This window comes from Haliotis rufescens, unplaced genomic scaffold (genome assembly GCF_023055435.1).
Source record: "Haliotis rufescens isolate VD_foot unplaced genomic scaffold, xgHalRufe1.0.p SCAF_8, whole genome shotgun sequence".
NCBI classification, from domain to species: Eukaryota; Metazoa; Mollusca; class Gastropoda; order Lepetellida; family Haliotidae; genus Haliotis; species Haliotis rufescens.
This window is the reverse complement of record NW_025964372.1, coordinates 12,315,436-12,340,131: the sequence shown is the minus strand read 5'-3', so window position 1 is coordinate 12,340,131 and position 24,696 is coordinate 12,315,436. Positions and strand designations below refer to the sequence as shown.

Below are 24,696 nucleotides of genomic sequence, written 5' to 3'. Positions count from 1 at the left end.
TTTACTGAACAAGCACACAGTCCACACATACCTATCTGTGATTTACTGAACAAGCACACAGTCCACACATACCTATCTGTGATTTACTGAACACACACACAGTCCACACAGACTTACCTGTGATTTACTGGACAAGCACACAGTCCACACATACCTATCAGTGATTTACTGAACAAGCACACAGTCCACACATACTTACCTGTGATTTACTGAACAAGCACACAGTCCACACATACCTACCTGTGATTTACTGAACAAGCACACAGTTCACACTGACTTACCTGTGATTTACTGAACAAGCACACACAGTCCACACATACCTATCTGTGATTTACTGAACACACACACACAGTCCACACATACCTACCTGTGATTTACTGAACAAGCACACACAGTCCACACATACCTATCTGTGATTTACTGAACAAGCACACACAGTCCACACATACCTACCTGTGATTTACTGAACAAGCACACAGTCCACACTGACTTATCTGTGATTTACTGAACAAGCACACAGTCCACACATACCTATCTGTGATTTACTGAACAAGCAGACAGTTCACACAGACTTACCTGTGATTTACTGAACAAGCACACACAGTCCACACATACCTATCTGTGATTTACTGAACACACACACAGTCCACACATACCTACCTGTGATTTACTGAACAAGCACACAGTCCACACATACCTATCTGTGATTTACTGAACACACACACAGTCCACACATACCTATCTGTGATTTACTGAACACACACATAGTCCACACATACCTACCTGTGATTTACTGAACAATCACTCAGTCCACACATACTTACCTGTGATTTACTGAACAAGCACACACAGTCCACACATACCTACCTGTGATTTACTGAACAAGCACACAGTCCACACATATCTATCTGTGATTTACTGAACACACACACAGTCCACACATACCTATCTGTGATTTACTGAACACACACACAGTCCACACATACCTATCTGTGATTTACTGAACAAGCACACAGTCCACACATACCTATCTGTGATTTACTGAACACACACATAGTCCACACATACCTATCTGTGATTTACTGAACAATCACTCAGTCCACACATACTTATCTGTGATTTACTGAACAAGCACACAGTCCACACATACCTATCTGTGATTTACTGAACAAGCACACAGTTCACACAGACCTACCTGTGATTTACTGAACACACACACAGTTCACACAGACCTACCTTTATTTTACTGAACAAGCACACAGTCCACACAAACGTACCTGTGATTTACTGAACAAGCACACAGTTCACACATACCTATCTGTGATTTACTGAACACACACACACAGTCCACACATACCTACCTGTGATTTACTGAACAAACCACACACAGTCCACACATACCTATCTGTGATTAACTGAACACACACACACAGTCCACACATACTTACCTGTGATTTACTGAACAAGCACACACAGTCCACACATACCTACCTGTGATTTACTGAACAAGCACACACAGTCCACACATACCTACCTGTGATTTACTGAACAAGCACACAGCCCACACATACCTATCTGTGATTTACTGAACACACACACACACAGTCCACACATACTTACCTATGATTTACTGAACAAGCACACACAGTCCACACATACCTACCTGTGATTTACTGAACAAGCACACAGTCCACACTGACTTATCTGTGATTTACTGAACAAGCACACAGTCCACACATACCTATCTGTGATTTACTGAACAAGCAGACAGTTCACACAGACTTACCTGTGATTTACTGAACAAGCACACACAGTCCACACATACCTATCTGTGATTTACTGAACACACACACAGTCCACACATACCTACCTGTGATTTACTGAACAAGCACACAGTCCACACATACCTATCTGTGATTTACTGAACACACACACAGTCCACACATACCTATCTGTGATTTACTGAACACACACATAGTCCACACATACCTACCTGTGATTTACTGAACAATCACTCAGTCCACACATACTTACCTGTGATTTACTGAACAAGCACACACAGTCCACACATACCTACCTGTGATTTACTGAACAAGCACACAGTCCACACATATCTATCTGTGATTTACTGAACACACACACACAGTCCACACATACCTATCTGTGATTTACTGAACACACACACAGTCCACACATACCTATCTGTGATTTACTGAACAAGCACACAGTCCACACATACCTATCTGTGATTTACTGAACACACACATAGTCCACACATACCTATCTGTGATTTACTGAACAATCACTCAGTCCACACATACTTATCTGTGATTTACTGAACAAGCACACAGTTCACACAGACCTACCTGTGATTTACTGAACAAGCACACAGTCCACACATACCTATCTGTGATTTACTGAACAAGCACACAGTTCACACAGACCTACCTGTGATTTACTGAACAAGCACACAGTTCACACAGACCTACCTTTATTTTACTGAACAAGCACACAGTCCACACAAACGTACCTGTGATTTACTGAACAAGCACACAGTCCACACATACCTATCTGTGATTTACTGAACAATCACTCATTCCACACTGACTTACCTGTGATTTACTGAACACACACACAGTCCACACATACCTACCTGTGATTTACTGAACAATCACACAGTCCACACTGACTTACCTGTGATTTACCGAACAAGCACACAGTCCACACATACTTACCTGGCACAGGGTGCTTCACTCTCACATTAACTCTGTCTGCAAACAAGACCTGGCTCAAAGGCTGGGAAGGACCTACGTATATTTACTGAACAAGCAAACAGTTCACACATACTTACCTGTGATTTACTGAACAAGCACACAGTCCACACAGACTTATCTGTGATTTACTGATCAAGCACACAGTCCACACATACCTATCTGTGATTTACTGAACAAGCACACAGTCCACACATACCTATCTGTGATTTACTGAACAAGCACACAGTCCACACATACCTATCTGTGATTTACTGAACAAGCACACAGTCCACACATACCTATCTGTGATTTACTGAACAAGCACACAGTCCACACAGACTTACCTGTGATTTACTGAACAAGCACACAGTCCACACATACCTATCTGTGATTTACTGAACAAGCACACAGTCCACACATACTTACCTGTGATTTACTGAACAAGCACACAGTCCACACATACCTACCTGTGATTTATTGAACAAGCACACAGTTCACACTGACTTACCTGTGATTTACTGAACAAGCACACACAGTCCACACATACCTACCTGTGATTTACTGAACAAGCACACACAGTCCACACATACCTACCTGTGATTTACTGAACAAGCACACAGCCCACACATACCTATCTGTGATTTACTGAACACACACACACAGGCCACACATACTTACCTGTGATTTACTGAACAAGCACACACAGTCCACACATACCTACCTGTGATTTACTGAACAAGCACACAGCCCACACATACCTATCTGTGATTTACTGAACACACACACACAGGCCACACATACTTACCTGTGATTTACTGAACAAGCACACACAGTCCACACATACCTACCTGTGATTTACTGAACAAGCACACACAGTCCACACATACCAAACTGTGATTTACTGAACAAGCACACAGTCCACACATACCTATCTGTGATTTACTGAACACACACATAGCCCACACATACCTATCTGTGATTTACTGAACAATCACTCAGTCCACACATACTTATCTGTGATTTACTGAACAAGCACACAGTTCACACAGACCTACCTGTGATTTACTGAACACACACACAGTCCACACATACCTATCTGTGATTTACTGAACAAGCACACAGTCCACACATACCTATCTGTGATTTACTGAACACACACATAGTCCACACATACCTATCTGTGATTTACTGAACAATCACTCAGTCCACACATACTTATCTGTGATTTACTGAACAAGCACACAGTTCACACAGACCTACCTGTGATTTACTGAACAAGCACACAGTCCACACATACCTATCTGTGATTTACTGAACAAGCACACAGTTCACACAGACCTACCTGTGATTTACTGAACAAGCACACAGTTCACACAGACCTACCTTTATTTTACTGAACAAGCACACAGTCCACACAAACGTACCTGTGATTTACTGAACAAGCACACAGTTCACACATACCTATCTGTGATTTACTGAACAATCACTCATTCCACACTGACTTACCTGTGATTTACTGAACACACACACAGTCCACACATACCTACCTGTGATTTACTGAACAATCACACAGTCCACACTGACTTACCTGTGATTTACCGAAGAAGCACACAGTCCACACATACTTACCTGGCACAGGGTGCTTCACTCTCACATTAACTCTGTCTGCAAACAAGACCTGGCTCAAAGGCTGGGAAGGACCTACGTATATTTACTGAACAAGCAAACAGTTCACACATACTTACCTGTGATTTACTGAACAAGCACACAGTCCACACAGACTTATCTGTGATTTACTAATCAAGCACACAGTCCACACATACCTATCTGTGATTTACTGAACAAGCACACAGTCCACACATACCTATCTGTGATTTACTGAACAAGCACACAGTCCACACATACCTATCTGTGATTTACTGAACAAGCACACAGTCCACACATACCTATCTGTGATTTACTGAACAAGCACACAGTCCACACAGACTTACCTGTGATTTACTGAACAAGCACACAGTCCACACATACCTATCTGTGATTTACTGAACAAGCACACAGTCCACACATACTTACCTGTGATTTACTGAACAAGCACACAGTCCACACATACCTACCTGTGATTTATTGAACAAGGACACAGTTCACACTGACTTACCTGTGATTTACTGAACAAGCACACACAGTCCACACATACCTACCTGTGATTTACTGAACAAGCACACACAGTCCACACATACCTACCTGTGATTTACTGAACAAGCACACAGCCCACACATACCTATCTGTGATTTACTGAACACACACACACAGGCCACACATACTTACCTGTGATTTACTGAACAAGCACACACAGTCCACACATACCTACCTGTGATTTACTGAACAAGCACACAGCCCACACATACCTATCTGTGATTTACTGAACACACACACACAGGCCACACATACTTACCTGTGATTTACTGAACAAGCACACACAGTCCACACATACCTACCTGTGGTTTACTGAACAAGCACACACAGTCCACACATACCAAACTGTGATTTACTGAACAAGCACACAGTCCACACTGACTTATCTGTGATTTACTGAACAAGCACACAGTCCACACATACCTATCTGTGATTTACTGAACAAGCACACAGTTCACACAGACTTACCTGTGATTTACTGAACAAGCACACAGTTCACACATACTTACCTGGCACCGGTTGCTTCATTCTCACATTAACACTGTCTGTAAACAAGACCTGGCTCAAAGGCTGGAAAGGACCTACTCATATGGCCAACATAACATTTTGTAAATGAAATAGTATTGTTTTGTTTTCCCCATATTTTTTTAGAATGTTGAAATGATCCAGACTTTTCATATACATTAAGTTTTAGGAGCTACACATACTGTTTTCATTGTAGAGCTAGGGTACCTGTACATTTAACTGTGCTAACTTGATATACACAATCAATATGTTTTCTTTCTGCCCCCAAAGTTACCAGTACTGCTACACATTCTTTGAATAAGTGCATCTCTCAGTTTTTAATTAGCGTGTTGTTTCAAATTGTACATGGTCAATGATTGAGAAATATTGTCAAACAAAATAACTATAATAGATTCTGCAAAGCAGTTTCAATCGGAGGTGATTATTGTGATTTGATACCTCTGATTAACCAATCAGATTTGCGAATTTTCCAAATTAATTGTAAACTTATTGTTTTACACTCTTCTGAACTGCCTAATGTTTGGTGAGTATACCTTGTAATGACATTAACCTTGTTTACCAGGAGATTCTAAGCAATTATGAAGTCCTTCGCGGAGAATTTCCTGGTGCCAAACTGATGGCATCTACATTTGACAACTTCATCGAAGCACTTCAACCGATCAAAGGCCAGCTCCCTGTGGTGGAAGTGGAGGTTGGCGACACCTGGGTACAGGGCATCTCCTCGGACCCGGTCAAGATGGCCAGGTACTGGGCCTTTGCCAACAAGCTGCAGGTCTGTGTGAGGAAGGGTGGGTATATACACCATCAGGTCTCCTCCTACATGCCACATGCTAGTGGACAATTACCTGCACCTTGCTAGGGAGCAGAACACAACACAAGGCATGGGCACATCACACCCCTTGTTTTCCTATTAACATACAGTATGTGCAGAACAGAGCGGACAGGCCGGACAACTTTAGCCATATATAGATTAATGCAAACAAAATGTTATAAACTTGGACAAACATGGTAAGGTGTTTTTCATAAGACAAGTATATAATTAGATGTATATTCCCAAAAGGACAATCAAGCCTGTCAATCAAAACTGGCGCATGCTACATTTTGAGCCAGTCAGAAGGCAGGGCATGCTTTGTGGATTTGTCAGACTTACTTCCCGGAGCAAACAGTGCCTGTGAAGAGATGTGCCTACATTTTGCAATTCTGACTCGCAATGTTCATTACATTTACTGGGATTAGTTGTATACCTTAACCCAGACCCTTACAGTCAGGAGAAAGCAGTTTGAGGCGCATCAAGGTGTGCAGTAGGCCTCACTGTCAGATAAAGTCTCCGTCATCTTTATGGCCTTCATCTGATTAGTTGAGAACTTGCATGAATTTCTGCACTTTTGCACATATGCATTTTCAATATGCACAGTTGCGGGTTGAATGGTCAGAACCCTTTCCAGATCTACACAGTTGTGGTCGGAATGGTCTGAACCCTTTCCAGATCTACACTGTTGTGGTCGGAATGGTCAGAACCAATACCAGACCTACACAGATGCCGGTTGAATGGTCTGAACCCATTCCAGATCTACACAATTGTGGTCGGAATGGTCAGAACCAATACCAGACCTACACAGATGCCGGTTGAATGGTCTGAACCCTTTCCAGATCTACACAGTTGTGGTCGGAATGGTCTGAACCCTTTCTACACAGTTGAGGTCGGAATGGTCAGAACCAATACCAGACCTACACAGTTGCCGGTTGAATGGTCAGAACCCTTTCCAGACCTACACAGTTGCCGGTTGAATGGTCTGAACCCATTCCAGATCTACACAATTGTGGTCGGAATTGTGAGAACCCTTTCCAGATCTACACTGTTGTGGTCGGAATTGTCTGAACCCTTTCCAGATCTACACAGTTGTGGTCAGGACGGTCAGAACCCATTCCAGATCTACACAATTGTGGTCTGAATGGTCTGAACCCTTTCCAGATCTACACAGTTGTGGTCAGGACGGTCTGAACCCTTTCCAGATCTACACAGTTGTGGTCGGAATGGTCTGAACCCTTTCCAGATCTACACAGTTGTTGTCAGAACGGTCAGAACCCTTTCCAGATCTACACAGTTGTGGTCGGAATGGTTTGAACCCTTCCAAGACTTACATGGTTTTGGACACTTTCTACTAACTTGCATTTTTGGCCTTGACTTCTGACTCATGACTTCTGACCTCTATCACTAGGTGAATGTTCGGGAGATGATCCCCGAATCAAGGCTGCTGTCCGCTACCTCATCAAGCCCCCAGAACACACATGGGGCCTGCCATCTGTTGGAGACACTGTCAACTGGACAAACACTGCCTTCAATCTTGCAAAGAATGGTCAGTTTTGTATTAAAACATAATTTCTGTGAAATTGTCTTTAGTTTCATGTATACTACTCAAAGGAAGTTAAGTAACCTCTAACCGCATCTGTGGTCTCGTGGTAGAGCGTCCACATGGAGAGCGAAAGGTCGGGGGTTTGATCCTCGGCTGCGTCATACCAAAAGACATTTAAAGTCAATATACCGTGTGTGATTGGAGTATTCATGTTAAAACTGGGGCTAACAATGTTAGACTTAACAGTTCCCACATCCCCCATCACTGCCTCTATTACAAAATATATTTCTTAATTTGTCATAGTTGATTGGAGATAAACCAACTGTTTGAACCTGAACATTTTTTAAGTTCAATGAAATTGACAGGTATCAAATCTACAATTGATATTCTTCATTGAAAACACAACATGTATTGACATGCACCCATGTGGAAATATGCACCTTCCCTCTAGTCAACAGGTGTGTTTGTGATATGTACCTTGATCTTGTCAACAGGTGTGTTTGTAATATGCACCTCGATCTAGTCAACAGGTGTTTTTGTGATATGCACCTCGATCTAGTCAACAGGTGTGTTTGTGATATGCACCTCCCTCAATCCTAAGTTGTGTATGTGAGATGCACCTTCCATCTAGTCCACAGGTGTGTATGTGACATGCACCTCCCTCTAGTCAACAGGTGTGTTGTGTATGTGATATGCACCTCCCTCAATCCACAGGTGTGTATGTGACATGCGCCTCCCTCTAGTCAACAGGTGTGTTGTGTATGTGATATGCACCTCCCTCAATCCACAGGTGTGTATGTGACATGCACCTCCCTCTATTTAACAGGTGTGTTGTGTATGTGATATGCACCTTCCCTCTAGTCCACAGGTGTGTATGTGACATGCACCTCCCTCTAGTAAATAGGTGTGTTGTGTGTGTGATATGCACCTCCCTCTAGTCCACAGGTATATGTGTGACATGCACATCACTTTAGTCAACAGGTGTGTATGTGACATGCACCTCCCTCTATTCAACAGGTATGTATGTGATATGCACCTCCCTCCAATCCACAGGTGTGTTTTGTGTATTGTATATGTATTTCTTTATTACTGTCTAATAGCTTTCATGCAGAGAACTTTCATATGTTGCATGTAACCTAATCTACAGGAAAGAACTACAAGAACTGTGAGAATGCATGGCTGGAACAGCGGCAGTTCATTGACTTGGCGTTCTTCAGCCTCCAGGATCACCCTCTGGCTGTGGAGGTGAAGCGCGAGTGGGAGGAACAGAACCCGTCTAGACCGGATCTCACAGGTAGGTGGATGGGGAGTTGATCTGGTATGCGCCACATGGTGGTCATTTGGGTCAAACAAATCTTGACTTCAATTCACAAATCCTGTGGAGCCTTCTACACCGTAGGTACAGCAACATATCTGTATTCTATACCTTGAAAACAAATTTGAGTGGGAAATGCCGACTATATATAAGTAACGCTGTGCTTCCTTTACAACCTATCATTTCTGAGCACCATTGCATGAACACCCAACAGAGTGTACTGTCAGGAACATCTACACCTGACAGAGTGTACAGTCATAGGAACATCTAGACCCGACAGAGTGTACTGTCAGGAACATCTACACCAGACAGTGTACTGTCATAGGAACATCTAGACCCGACAGAGTGTACTGTCAGGAACATCTAGACCCGACTGAGTGTACTGTCAGAGGAACATCTACACCTGCCAGAGTGTACTGTCATAGGAACATCCACACCTGCCAGAGTGTACTGTCAGGAACATCTAGACCCGACAGAGTGTACTGTCAGAGGAACATCTACACCTGCCAGAGTGTACTGTCATAGGAACATCCACACCAAACAGAGTGTACTGTCATAGGAACATCCACACCTGCCAGAGTGTACTGTCATAGGAACATCTACACCCGACAGAGTGTACTGTCATAGGAACATCTACACCCAACCATGTACTGTCATAGGAACATCTACACCATACAGAGTGTACTGTCATAGCAACATCCACGCCTGCCAGAGTGTACTGTCATAGGAACATCCACACCTGCCAGAGTGTACTGTCATAGGAACATCCACACCCGACAGAGTGTACTGTCATAGCAACATCCACACCATACAGAGTGTACTGTCATAGGAACATCTACACCTGCCAGAGTGTACTGTCAGGAACATCTACACCCAACAGAGTGTACTGTCATAGGAACATCCACGCCTGACGGAGTGTACTGTCATAGGAACATCTACACCATACAGAGTGTACTGTCATAGGAACATCTACACCTGCCAGAGTGTACTGTCAGGAACATCCACACCCGACAGAGTGTACTGTCATAGGAACATCCACGCCTGCCAGAGTGTACTGTCATAGGAACATCTACACCCGACAGAGTGTACTGTCATAGGATCCGAGTGTACTGTCATAGGAACATCTACACCCGACAACGTGTACTGTCATAGGAACATCCAAACCTGACTGAGTGTACTCTCATAGGAACATCTACACCCGACAGAGTGTACTGTCAGGAACATCTACACCCGACAGAGTGTACTGTCATAGGAACAGAGTGTACTGTCATAGGAACATCCACACCCGACAACGTGTACTGTCATAGGAACATCCAAACCTGACTGAGTGTACTGTCATAGGAACATCTACACCCGACAACGTGAACTGTCATAGGAACATCTACACCAGACAGTGTACTGTCATAGGAACATCTACACCCGACAACGTGTACTGTCATAGGAACATCTACACCCGACAACGTGTACTGTCATAGGAACATCCAAACCTGACTGAGTGTACTGTCATAGGAACATCTACACCTGACAGAGTGTACTGTCATAGGAATGTTGATGTAGTTTTACTTTTGCTGAGACTGAAACCGTTAATTTGGAGATGGATTTGGTGAAGATATTTACCAAGCAGAAACGGTAACTGACAATGGATCATGTTGACAAATTTAAGAATTTAGTGAAATTGTTATAGAAAGCTTACTGATTGGCTGAAAAATCCTTCATGCATCCTTCATTTTGATTGGGCAGTCCAAGTGACTCAGGTTTAGCCTATGACGGTTTGTCACATAAGTAACAGAAGTGCTTTGAATGAGACTGAACATAGATTATGCAGTTAGCAGAGTGGTTTATTAGCTCACCGGGTCCGAAGGACCAAGCGTCCATGCGTCAAAAATTTATTCAAACGACTTCTTCTTCTGAACTACTAATTGGAAATTAACGAAATTTGACTGGAAGCATCCCTAGGTAGTGGGGATTCAAAATTGTAAAAAAGGTGGGGCTGACCCCCCCAGGGTCTGAGGGGCGGGGCGAAGTAGAGGTAATTTGGCTAAATTGCTTTAAATGACTACTTCTATGGAAATAAGAGAATAGATATCAACCATATTTTGTTGGAAGCATCCCTAGGTGGTGGGGATTCAAAATTGTACAAATGGAAGGGCTGATCAGCCCCCAAGGGGCTGAGAGGCGGGGCGAAATAGGGGTAATTTGGCTGTATTGCTTTAAACGAATTCCTCCCTGGAACTAAGAGATAGTTATCAACCATATTTGGTTGGAAGCATTCTCCAATGGTGGCGATTCAAATTGGAGAAATGGAGGGACTGAACCCTATCCCAAACCCCGGGACTAAGGGGCGGGGCTAAAAAGAGTTTATTTATAACTTGGACACAGCTAAGATCCCCACCGTATAACCGTATGTACAAATGAGAGTATAATGAGACGAATGCACATATGCTACCAGGACTGGCCCTTCAGTTCTGGCACTCCCAAAGGAGTACGAACCTTGACCATAACATGCAAACCGATATTATCCCCACCCTATAATAAACGGATACATTTGTTTGTTATAAAGAGAATAATATCTTTAATATGATTAATCCTGGATCATAACATGGAAATGGTTCAGGTCTTTATGCTACATTTATATCTAGAGAAATACACATTCATGCTGTCAGATTTGCCATCCACCAATTTTAAATGCTGAGTCAAACTTACGAAATATTTGCAGTATTATATACATGTACAATGCAAATGTATATTTTGTCATGATTGCTTAAATAACCAGGTGAGCGATACAGGCCCTATGGGCCTCTTGTTATGTGATTCTTCTACTTCAGGCTACAAGCCGGTAGTCAACATGACCCAGGTGTTCACATGTACTGATGGCATCAAGCTGCAGTTCAGAGAGGACGGGTCATTGGTGGAGCTGTATGATCCCTACAACCGGGTCAGTACAGCCACACTTTCTTTACACCCAGTGGCCTTGCTTCTCATGGAGTGTCATCGATGCCTAGAGGATTAAAATATACGAGGCAGATTTTGCAAAAATGACATTATTGCTGTAGCCTTAAAGGATTTTGAAAGTTTTGGCATGATATTTTTAAAACACATTGGGCAACTGTACCCAATTCTATGAACCCTGGCCCTGTGAATGAAGATGTGACACATTATTGGTCATTGGCCAGAGAAACTTGGGGAAGTGGAGAGGAACCAGGCCACTGGTGTGTTGTATACTGTAAACAGCACCATGCAGCCATACGTTCAAACGTTCACCTGTTGACCATCTTTAAAGTTTCCACATGTATTGATATTTACATCAAGAACGGAACCTCTGTTTGTTGCTCACACATAACTGGTCCCAGAGTGCTTGCATGTCACTGCCTTGACGTTCACAGGCACCCTTCAGGGACCAAGGTGAACACACACTCTACTGAGCGACGGTGACCCTGCTGGCATCTATCACACATGTAATGACTGTAACATGCTGCATCCTATTCCAAATAGTTTCTGTACTGAAAGTTGTGTACATATATGTGATAAAATATAATTAAAACAGCTTGGTCTGCATTGAATGAGAAGATGGTGGCTATGAAATATATGTCTGGATGAATGATAAGGTCTGGTAATGTAAGTAAGCCCTGTAGCTTTGTTTTACAAGTTTTTGAAGGTTCTCGTGAATCAGGCATAAATAAAGTGATAACCACAAAGCTCTCATGTTCATGATGTATGCTACTATCATTCTCTAAAAGATTGTCCTCCTCAATGGCTGATAATCTGTGGTAGATATCAGTCATCAGGCTGAAGCAGGCTGTCACAGAAGTAGTAAAGGTGAGCTCCAGTAGACTGGCAGCCACAGTGTAGCTGAATCACTTGACAAACACAGCATACTGATGTGTAAGTCATACTATAGCAGGACAGTAATTTGCTTTAGCCAAACACAAGCATGTTAACCCGTTGTTGGGTGATGCATAGCCCAGCTACTAACACATCTTGCAAATCCTCTGTATATAAATGCCATGTCACACCGACCAGAAGGAACAGAAAGTCATCCAAGTGACCAGTTCATATAGCCAGTCCACCAGGCCATACACTCCTGCTACTTCCCAGGCATGCTTACAGATAGTGTTTCCTTATTGACATGTTTCTTCTGGAAAAGGGAAAGTTTCCATGGTAATTACTTGTGATTTAACTGGCAGGTGAGGTGGGCGTCTGCTGAGAACCCTATGGGTGAAATGCAGTATGTCACCTACAACGAGACAGACTTTGATTATATGGCCTCCATGTACAACTACAGAGGTGGGGCCGGCTATGATAAACCCAACTCCACCAAGAACGCCAGCCCAGACTCCAGACAGTGGAGCTTCTTCATGGAGAGTCTGTATGAAAGAATGTGTGAGTGTCTTCATCGCACATTGGAACTGTAGTTTATTCTAAACATACAGTTGGTGTAACTTGCATACAGTTATTTTCATCTGTTTCACATAAGAATAATTTGCTATTATAGAACACATCTGCATATTTATTGACCACAAATTGGAAAAACCTTGGATAGGCCTTATGATTGTCACTGTGGCAGCCAATTAGTCCTAATGACATCTATGCTTCCAGTAGGAAGTGCCTCACCTAGCTTTCTACATATAAGTCTGTCAATATTCAGTGTATCAAAATTGTATTGTCAAAGATGTCCTCAAAGTGTGTGGAGACCATATTCCCGCTTACAGACTATGAATTAGTTTTTTTGCTTCACCAAATCAGCAGATGATCAAAGCTGTGACTTGCTCATGAAACTGAGGACAGCAGACCCAGCAATGTATCAGAAGTATGGAGCCCCACGGGAGATCTGGCTGCATCATGTCACCCACGGATCTGATGAACAGCACTTACAAGGAGGTGTGTAGCTTTGTGCTACAGTGTGTGTGTAGCTTTGTGTTACAGTGGATGTGTAGCTTTGTGTTACAGGGAGGTGTGTAGCTTTGTTCTACAGTTGGTGTGTAGCTTATTGTTTCAGTGGGTGTGTAGCTTTGTGTAACAGTGGGTGTGTAACTTTGAGTTACAGTTGGTGTGTAACTTTGTGTTACAGTGGGTGTGTAGCTTTGTGTTACCGTCAGTGTGTGTGTAGCTTTGTGATACAGTGTGTTTGTAGCTTTGTGTTTCAGTGGGTGTGTAGCTTTGTTCTACAGTTGGTGTGTAACTTTGTGTTTCAGTGGGTGTGTAGCTTTGTGTTTCAGTGGATGTGTAGCTTTGTGTTACAGTGGGTGTGAAGCTTTGTGTTACCGTCAGTGAGTGTGTAGCTTTGTGTTACAGTGTGTTTGTAGCTTTGTGTTTCAGTGGGTGTGTAGCTTTGTTCTACAGTTGGTGTGTAACTTTGTGTTTCAGTGGGTGTGTAGCTTTGTGTTTCAGTGGATGTGTAGCTTTGTGTTACAGTGGGTGTGTAGCTTTGTGTTACAGTGTGTGTGTAGCTTTGTGTTACAGTGGATGTGTAGCTTTGTTCTACAGTGGGTGTGTAGCTTTGTGTTACAGTGTGTTTGTAGTTTTGTGTTACAGTGGATGTGTAGCTTTGTTCTACAGTGGGTGTGTAGCTTTGAGTAACAGGGAGGTGTGTAGCTTTGTGTTACAGGGAGGTGTGTAGCTTTGTTCTACAGTTGGTGTGTAGATTTGTGTTTCAGTGGGTGTGTAGCTTTGTATTACACTAGCTGTGTAGCTTTGTGTTACAGTGGGTGTGTAGTTTTGTGTTACAGGGAGGTGTGTAGCTTAATGTTACTGATATATGTGTAGCTAAGTGCTACTGGGAGATGTATTTTCTAGTGTTAGAATGTTAACATGAAAAACAATGTATTTCTTAGTGTCTGCATACTTCTAATTAGGTTCATGGATGTATTAAAAGGCCCGAGGGATGTTTCAGGAATTGATGTGACTGTCCAGTGGTTTGAGAAGGCCCCCACCCGTCTGGCGGAGTCACTGTCCTACAGTTTCAGCCCCACTCCCCAGCCCCGCCTGGAGTGGTACATATCCAAGATTGGCAGGCTGGTGGCTGCAGACAGCGTTGTCCTCAATGGCAGTCAATATGTGCATGGTGAGAAAGCCTTGTGACCTTCATATGCACCATACATCTAGTACAACTTCATTTTCTAATGTCTTCTAAAATCCATTGCTTTGTAATACTGATGTCGTTAGCTCACCTGACTGAAAGTCATGGCCTGGCTGGGACATGGCAGTCTTGTTGATAGTATTACTATTGCCAGTTACCTCTGTCAATGACTCTCAATCTCACTCTCACTCTCACTCTCACTCTCACTCTCTCTCACTCTCACTCTCACTCTCAATCTCACTCTCACTCTCACTCTCTCTCACTCTCAATCTCAATCTCACTCTCACTCTCACTCTCACTCTCACTCTCTCTCACTCTCACTCTCACTCTCACTCTCACTCTCTCTCACTCTCACTCTCTCTCACTCTCACTCTCACTCTCTGTCTCTGTCTCTCTCTACCTCTCCAACTTCTACTACCAGTATTAACCTATATAACCAACACAAGTCTTGCAACTGCATAATTTCCTGATATGTTTAAGTAAACATATAACCAAACCATATAACTGACCAACTGACTATGTATGTCATAATCTCATAACTGACCATGTAAGTTGTTATCCATACAACTGACCAACTGACTATGAAAGTCATAAACCATATAACTGACCATGTAAGTTGTAATCCATATAACTGACCAACTGACTATGTAAGTCATAAACCACATAACTGGCCATGTAAGTCATAAACCATATAACTGACCAGCTGACTATGTAAGTCGAAACCACATAACTGACCAACTGACTGTGTAAGTTGTAATCTTTATAACTGACCATGTAAGTTGTAATCTTTATAACTGACCATGTAAGTTGTGAATCATATAAATGACCATTTAAGTTGTAATCTATATAACTGACCATGTAAGTTGTATTCTTCATAACTGACCATGTAAGTTGTAATCTTTATAACTGACCATGTAAGTTGTAATCTATAAAACTGACCATGTAAGTTGTAATCTATATAACTGACCATTTAAGTTGTAATCTTTATAACTGACCATGTAAATTGTAATCTATATAACTGACCATGTAAGTCATAAACCACATAACTGACCAACTGACCATGTAAGTCATAAACCACATAACTGACCATGTAAGTTGTAATCCATATAACTGACCAACTGACAATGTAAGTCATAAACCACATAACTGACGAACTGACCATGTAAGTGATAAACCATGTAGATGACCAACTGACTATGTAAGTCATAAACCACATAACTGACCATGTAAGTTGTAATCCATATAACTGACCAACTGACTATGTAAGTAATAAACCACATAACTGACCAACCGACTATGTAAGTCATAAACCACAACTGACCAACTGACTGTGTAAGTCATAAACCACATAACTGACCAACCGACTATGTAAGTCATAAACAAAATAACTGACCATGTAAGTTATAAACCACATAACTGACCTTGTAAGTTGTTATCCATATAACTGACCAACTTATTATGTAAGTCATAAACCACATAACTGACCAACTGATTATGTAAGTCATAAACCACATAACTGACCAACTGACTGTGTAAGTCATAAACCACATAACTGACCAACCAACTATGTAAGTCATAAACCACAACTGACCAACTGACTGTGTAAGTCATAAACAACATAACTGACCAACTGACTGTGTAAGTCATAAACAACATAACTGACCAACTGACTATGTAAGTCATAAACCACATAACTGACCAACCAACTATGTAAGTCATAAACCACAACTGACCAACTGACTGTGTAAGTCATAAACCACATAACTGACCAACTGATTATGTAAGTCATAAACCACATAACTGACCAACTGACTATGTAAGACATAAACCACATAACTGACCAACCAACTATGTAAGTCATAAACCACAACTGACCAACTGACTGTGTAAGTCATAAACAACATACCTGACCATGTAAGTTGTAATCAATATAACCGAGCAACTTACTATGTAAGAGTAGTATAGGTAATGGGGGTTCTGGACCACTTCCACTGGAGCCAGATTTATTACCTATACTGCTACTACAGGGGGATTTTTTATGCCAATATGATTAAGCGATTCAACGATAGTCATGAGATTGGCTCTAGCTCACCAATACCTGGGGCCAATCATTGCTTCTATTAGTATAAAAATGATGATGCGATTCAACGAAAGTCGTTTTAAAAGAAACATCAATATTAATTAATAATGGATAAAATTTACTATAGCCCACGAGGATATTGGAAAGGTGTAGGAGCAATAAAAAAATTAGACACCCCGGCTAAGGTATCTAAAGATGTGGCTAAGGATTGGTTAAAGAAACAAGCGATGTGGCAGATATATTTACCGGCACCGCGTTATATACCGAGGAAGAAGTTTGATATTTTTACAACGAATGAAGTTCATCAGGCTGACCTCTTGTTTCTTCCCCACGATAAGGTAAAACGCAAAACGTATAAATACGCTTTAACGGTAGTGGATGTGGCTAGTCGATACAAAGAGGCTGAGCCATTAACATCGAAAGAATCAACAGAGGTAGCTAATGCACTGAGTCGCATATATAAACGCGGACCACTAAAATGGCCTAAGCTATTTCAAGTAGATCCCGGTCGCGAGTTTATGGGATCGGTAACTAAACTGTTAACAAAGAACGATGTCGAAATCGTCCGTGGTGAAAGAGAGGCCCACCGCAGTCAAGCTATCGTCAAAAGATTTAACAGGACATTAGCGGAATGTTTGTTTGGCTATCAGTATGGGATCGAAATGAAATCCGAGCGATTGAGATCAACCGAATGGGTGACACGATTATCAGCCGTTGTATCAGCGCTGAATAATGAAGTAACGAGATTAATAGGGAAGAAACCATCCCATGCTATTAAAATGAAATCAGTGACTTCCGAATCTTCAGCACCGAGGAGAGGCAAAGAACGAAAACTTCCGGATAGAGTAAGCTTAAGATATTTATACCAGGCCGGTGAACTCGAAGGAGGCCTACGTCGCGCAACCGATCCCATATGGTCCCTTAAGACGTATAACATTAGTAGATTGGTTTCGAAAGAAGGAGAGCCTATTCTTTATTATCTTCAAGATGGACCGGGTAGGGCATTTGTACGAGAAGAGTTGTTCATAGTTCCCGACGGTACGGTATTACCACCATAACCATAAGCATAGGTATTTACACCATCATTATCAATCCATCGCTTTGTATCTAAGGGGGATAATGATGTCTTGTTCATTCTTAATCCATATATCCTATGATTGTAACTTCTTAAAGAGTTCATCTCGTGTTTGAACGTTCTACCGTTAAATAATGATTCTTTATACTGTTCGTGTTTGATATGCTTTTTTACAACATACTTCTTAACGCCCTTAGCTTTTCTTATCTCCCCATTATCGGACTTCTTTATAGAATACATCTTAGGTCTTAATCCCACATACTCCGCTATAGGGGTCCCAGCACATTCATCCTTCATCTTACCTAACACCTTTTTATTTACAACGCTGTGCAGTGGATTATCTTTTGGGTAATCGCTCGTGTCGTACATATCTATTTTTTCTGCCATATCTTTATACACATCCTCGGTTTGTATTTCCATCAACAAAGAATCTGTGTCGGTATATAACACCTCGCATCTATCGCCGTATTGCTTCTTAAGTTCGTTGTAATAAAAGTCATACATTAAGTGTTTTGACAAGTCGAGAATACTCATACCGACGTACACCGGTCTGTTGAATTTTATATTACTCTTCTGCATATGCAACGCGGCTAAGTCGTTATCGAATATCTTGCTTCTGTTAAAAGCCGGACTGGCTATAAGTTTCCTGAGTCTTTCTTCCTCATTAGATCTGACTAATTTAACATCAACACGCTTCCTTAGATTCTCCATAGTTTTACCAAATACCGAGTTATTCATGAGCTTATACAGATTCTTTTCGAAATCGCTGGTAGCTATCTTTCTTAAATCTGTGTTCAACCTTATATAAGGCTCCATCCAAGGGCTTTGATCGAACTTTAGAACTCTGTGTATTTTCTTAAGTTTCATACCTAACGATAGATACAACTGGAGATTTCTGTAGTGAACTATATATTTTGTTTTATCCATCAAATTTGGTACGAGTTTTTCTACGTTAGCTAACCTACTATTACCCATCAAGGAGCGTTGATATTCCGACATCCAATCTTTATTAACCATTAATCTTTCGGGAGCTAGCGGATAACTGTTATGATCTTTATGTAACGAACTTGGATATTCCAAGTCAACTTCTAGTATGTACCCTTTATTCACATCATTATTATGGATATCATTCACATTGACCCATTCAAAACCACCCGTGGGTAAAGGTTGACTCATAGCCCATCCGTACAAATTGTTAGCGTCGAGATATAATATGTGCGTGTCGGGTTTACTAGGATCGTATCCTTCCACTAATTTATTATTAGCCTTAGAATACCTTTTAGCTGCCATCGATATACCCCCTCTTAATCCTTTCTCAATAAACAAGTGCATATCGTAATCGGTGAGTAGTTTTAGTTCTACACCGGTCTTCTTCAACAATGCATCCCACGATAGTCCGGGACTGGAATAGTACCATGCCGGATCCAAGCCATATTGTTTGAAACATGTCTTTCTAAATATCTCGAATATATCGGTGAGTAACAGTACATCGATTTTTAAGTACAGATTGTGATAATCGCCTAAATTCTTACAACCTAATTTATCCCAGACCGTCAGAGCGTGTTCATAATCGGCATCTGTTATTCTAGATTCTGTTAAGTTACTATAGAATGATTCGAGGGGTGGTAATTCAGTTTCTTCGAATCTAGACCAATCATCCATATATTCGTAAGGATATACACCTTTTCTCAGCAACAAATGACGAGTTATCTTATCGGTATATTTATTTGTTATCGCGAAGTCATCGGGATTGTTCGCATTAGCTAAATTGTCCAGGGAAGATAACAGAAACTGTACGGAGTCTATGAATCTAAGCCCATTACTTTGCTTTGTTCTAGATTTCCCATCCTTGTCCCTATAATGTATATGTTTAGTCAACGAGAACGATATGTATTTTTCCATATTATTAGGAATGCATGTTAAACCGCCGTCGGTCTTTGAGATAGCTTGCATAATGAGATGTGAATCGTATCCCCTAAGGTTATGAAACACAACGGGGATGGGTATTGTTTGAGAGTTCATTTTTAGTTTCAAGTTACACTCGTTATGAGCGGCTCCCCGATAATTACCCGTGACGTGACAATGATCTCTTACGGAATCCCCATCCAGGGGTTTGTTACAAACGTGACAACTCGTTGACTTCTTATGAGCCCACCAATCATCCCTCGTCATACGCATGGGTTTCTTACACGATAATTTTTCCCTGATTATTCTCTCTTCATTTTGTAGATATTCTAGGAACTTTCCCGCTGCATCGGGACCTCTGTAAATCACGGGCGGGTTTGTTTTCCCATCATACCTTACAACTATATATCCAAACCCACAAGGAATATGTTCTTGAGTTTTGTACGTAAAACTACTATGGTTGGTATTTTCTATGGGTTTGATAAGCGCTTCGAAGTCGGCGTAAATTACGTACGGTACTGGCATTTGATTACAATAATGTTCAAATTTTAATATATTTTTTCCCTCTTTAGGCATATCGATCCTAATAGCATTCTGTCCAACACCTCTACAGTCTTCTTTATGCGCTTCTAATAGATCTTGTCTGCTGTACCCATGTAGGCATCTTTCGCAGAAATATTTCTTTTCTTTATGTTTTGTTTGATCGAATAGTAGCCTGTTTAAACTCTTTATCCACGTATAATGATATTTACCATCTTTTTCGATCAGAAATGAATTGATTCTGGGGATATTTTCCGGAGCAGAGCTTATCCTGTGTACAACAATTCCTTTAGAATGTCCGAAAACATTTATAGCTAAATTATTTTGCTTTTCCACCTTATCAATTTGTGATATTGGTGTAGGTTCGTCTATACCATCGAAGTTGAGTCCATCGTTTTGGGGATAGCTAGAAGGTCTATCCGGATGCTTGTCTACGGGGAACAATGCAGATCTTATCATCATTCTTAAACAGTCACCGGATTTATTTTTTACGTTAATTATGGCTTTTTTCTTCTTATAATACGGGGGTAAATCTATATAAGATCCACCTTTGAAAGGCATATAATTCGCTATATCTAAATATAAACTATCGATTTTATCCACACCCCAACCCGAACCTCTATTAGTCCAGCGTTCTAAAGTTTCCTGTATCCTCTGAATTGATGTATCTAATGATGAGTTTATAGTATCGGATTCGGTTATAACTTCTTGATTGCTACGGAAATATGGTTCGGTATATTCGGTGCTATCGTCTGTGTTACTTTTACTCAATGTCATTTTAATCGTCAGCTGGTATTTTATACTATGTAAATCATCTAACTCCTCGTTAATTTTACTCGATATGATGGGCTTAATATCGTTAACATCCATGTTGGAATTAATATCCATCTTCCAACCTCTTAGATATTTACCCACGCCGGCGGATGTGGGTACAAATATTAATTCTTGTTGATTATTCTCAACATCATTATCATGTTGAATATCAACATTATCAACATTATCAATATCATCATTATCAATAAGTTGATTATTATCTAGTAAAGCGATCAATTCAGCTCTTCTCATTCGAGAATAACCTCTCAGCCCACCGTTTCTCGCTCGAGCTTTGAGTTCTCTAACAGTCTGGGGTCTGTTGTATTCCAAACCGAGTAAATCCATCAATTCAGCTTTTCTCATACGAGAATATCCACGCAGTCCACTTTGCTTTGCCATAGCTTTTAATTCTCTGGCAAAAACCATTGTGGTTGAATGGTATATGCAAAATGAGACAAATGTCTAATTGGTTGTTTTCATATATCTAAATACATATTCTCCCCAACCTATTCCTCTCATTGATGTAATCTCTCTTCCCAGCATAAATAATCTGTTTCCTGACCCTATCATCACCGTGTTCCTTACATAAACAATAACGACCTTTGACCCCTATCCCGCATACAGAACACGTATAGTTAATGTTTCCGCGCCTGATGTAATAATTGTGTATGCCGCAGTAAAAAAAATCAACACAGCGTCGGTTACAAAGAGTAGTCTTACCCATGAGTGTAAACTTGCAGTTATTCATGGTATATACATCTATCATATCATTTGTCTAAATGCAAATCACAGCTACACTGTGAGATATTGATTATGCTATTTATAGATCGCTCTAAACTAGGTCACTCTGACTTATGCATGGTATAGCTGAAAATCAATAGAGAAGTCAATCCAATAATAATAAATGTGACCTCTCGGTTCTTTTGTTCCTCTGACGGTGTATAAAACTGACTCATTGTTGGTCTCGGTATTGGGTCTAGTTTTTTTCCATAAACGAGGAAGTATTCGTGCATGGCAGATTCGACATCCTTAAACGTTTGAATTGAATGTCCTTCCTTAATCAGTTGTTCATGAATAAAGTCTAATCTCTTCATTCTCTGCTGTGTATATTGTAACTGGGCTGCTTGGTATTGTTCTAAAGCTTCGTTATGTCGTTTACGCTCCTCTTCAACTTCTTTAGCGTTTGATTCCCTCATACTGGAAAATAAATAAATACTCCCCGAAAAAGCTAGAGCATTAACAACAGCTCCACCGACCATCATCGCAATTGTTGCCATGTTTATATGAATATAATATATTCAAATGTTTATATGAATATAAATATTCAAATGTTTAATTACTTCATTATGTCTTCCGGGATAAGTCCTTGTTTGATGAGCATATCCTTCGTTGCCATAGCCAATCCAATATCCAGAACCATCATTGGTATGTCATATCCATTAAAATCTAGCTTGGGAGGTGTGGCTTTAGTAATCATTTTGGCCATACGGGCATAGCCAATGGCCAAGCCGGTGACCACCGCTGAATGATACGTCGCGTTTACCAACATTTTACCGTCTGTAACTGGTGTAGTCATGCTTCTTATAGCATTATATGAGGACTAACCTCTAATTGAACCTGTTGTTGCGGCGGGGGTGACGTTTTCTCTTCTCCGGTCTTATAAAAGAACCATACAGCCGCTATACCAGCAACTCCTACTAGTGCCCATGTTTTAATCGGATTAATGTTTGAATTATTTATTAATTTTGCTTTGCGCGCCAGCCCTCCCTTTCTTCCTTCGGCTATTTTCAAAGGATTCTTAGTAACTCTGGGTTGTTTTTTTGTTTTCTCATTCACTGGTGGTTCCTCATTCACTTGTTGTGTGTTCACTTCTTGTTGTGTGTTCACAATCTGTTGTTCCTCGTTCACAATCTGTGGTGTCACCTGTGTCTCCATTTATATTATTAAGTGGGCATGTATGTTTAAATTGACAATACCTAGCCGTTATTAAAGCTGTGGTGAATGGAGCTAAGAACATTCCGAATCTATGATAAAACTCACAGCTCACTGCGCTTATAGCGTGTTCGATGAATGGGTCTTTCTCGAGAGATTCGCATAAATACAGGCGATGCTCTGCCGGGATGGGGAGAAACGTACTAGCTACGGCTGTGTATAGTTGTAATATAGAAGACCCTATCGTTTTAGTCATGGTAGCTCCCAGTCTAGACTCGTAACGTGCGTACAGTTTTTTAATTTCTTCGTCGGTCATGTTATCAATTTTTTCGATGGTATAATTTTCTCCCAAATATTGGGAACATTTTCCACCGGCTACCAAAGCGGCGAGTCTTTCTCTATGTTTATCTAAAGATTTATCTGTAACATTTTGATCAGGCTCAGATTCTTTGAGCATTTGTTCGATGAGTTCGTCGCATTCCATAATGTAATACCTAAGGAGATATTTAAGTCTAACATAATATAATATGACATATCCAATACAACCCGTAATAATGAACTGTTGCGAAAGAATGAGGATTTCGAACCACATTTTATGTCATATTAACTGCTAATGTTCAATTTGCTACATTTTGCTACATTTTGCTACATTTTTGTTACATTTTTGCTACATTTGCTATAATTTTGCTAAGCAGTTGCTACAATTTGCTATAATTTGCTAAGCAATTGCATAAGCAGCTGGTTGATCGGTTTTCAATACGAGTTTACAGTGCTTTGTTGCTGATAACAGTTTTCTGACTTTATCTCGTTCACCCTTGGTATAAATGACATCATTTTCGCGTAAACATTCCTCGAATGAATCTCGATCTTTGCAATGAAACAGTGCTACCCATTTGGTCTGCTCTCTGAGATCTTTCAGGACAGAGTTGTATTTTTGAGTAAGTACCCAAACGCTATGTTGAGTATGCCGACCGGAGAATGCTAAATACGAAAGCATATCTTTCTTTTTTGTGAGTTCTTTACTCGCGCTGCAGTCGTCTATTACGAAAAGGGTTGATTCTCCTTTGTATTTCTCGTGACATACTCGGAGGCAGTCTTGTAAACGATCGCCCGGATCGACTCTGTGTACCCCGTC

General features: G+C 41.0%; 1 protein-coding gene across 5 annotated transcripts in view; it reads left to right on the top strand.

Annotated features, from left to right (window-relative positions):
• LOC124124794 (ankyrin-1-like) overlaps positions 1-24,696 on the top strand; it is a 96,644-nt gene that overhangs the window by 63,233 nt on the left and 8,715 nt on the right. For 4 of the 5 annotated variants that reach the window (XM_048388945.1, XM_048388943.1, XM_048388946.1 and 1 more), the window contains 7 exons: positions 6,034-6,259; positions 7,691-7,828; positions 8,973-9,119; positions 11,966-12,075; positions 13,325-13,520; positions 13,884-14,018; positions 15,031-15,201. In XM_048388945.1, the coding sequence (XP_048244902.1) occupies positions 6,034-6,259; positions 7,691-7,828; positions 8,973-9,119; positions 11,966-12,075; positions 13,325-13,520; positions 13,884-14,018; positions 15,031-15,201 (1,123 nt within the window). The remainder of the gene's footprint in view (positions 1-6,033; positions 6,260-7,690; positions 7,829-8,972; positions 9,120-11,965; positions 12,076-13,324; positions 13,521-13,883; positions 14,019-15,030; positions 15,202-24,696) is intronic. The other variant, XM_048388944.1, reaches the window with a different exon arrangement.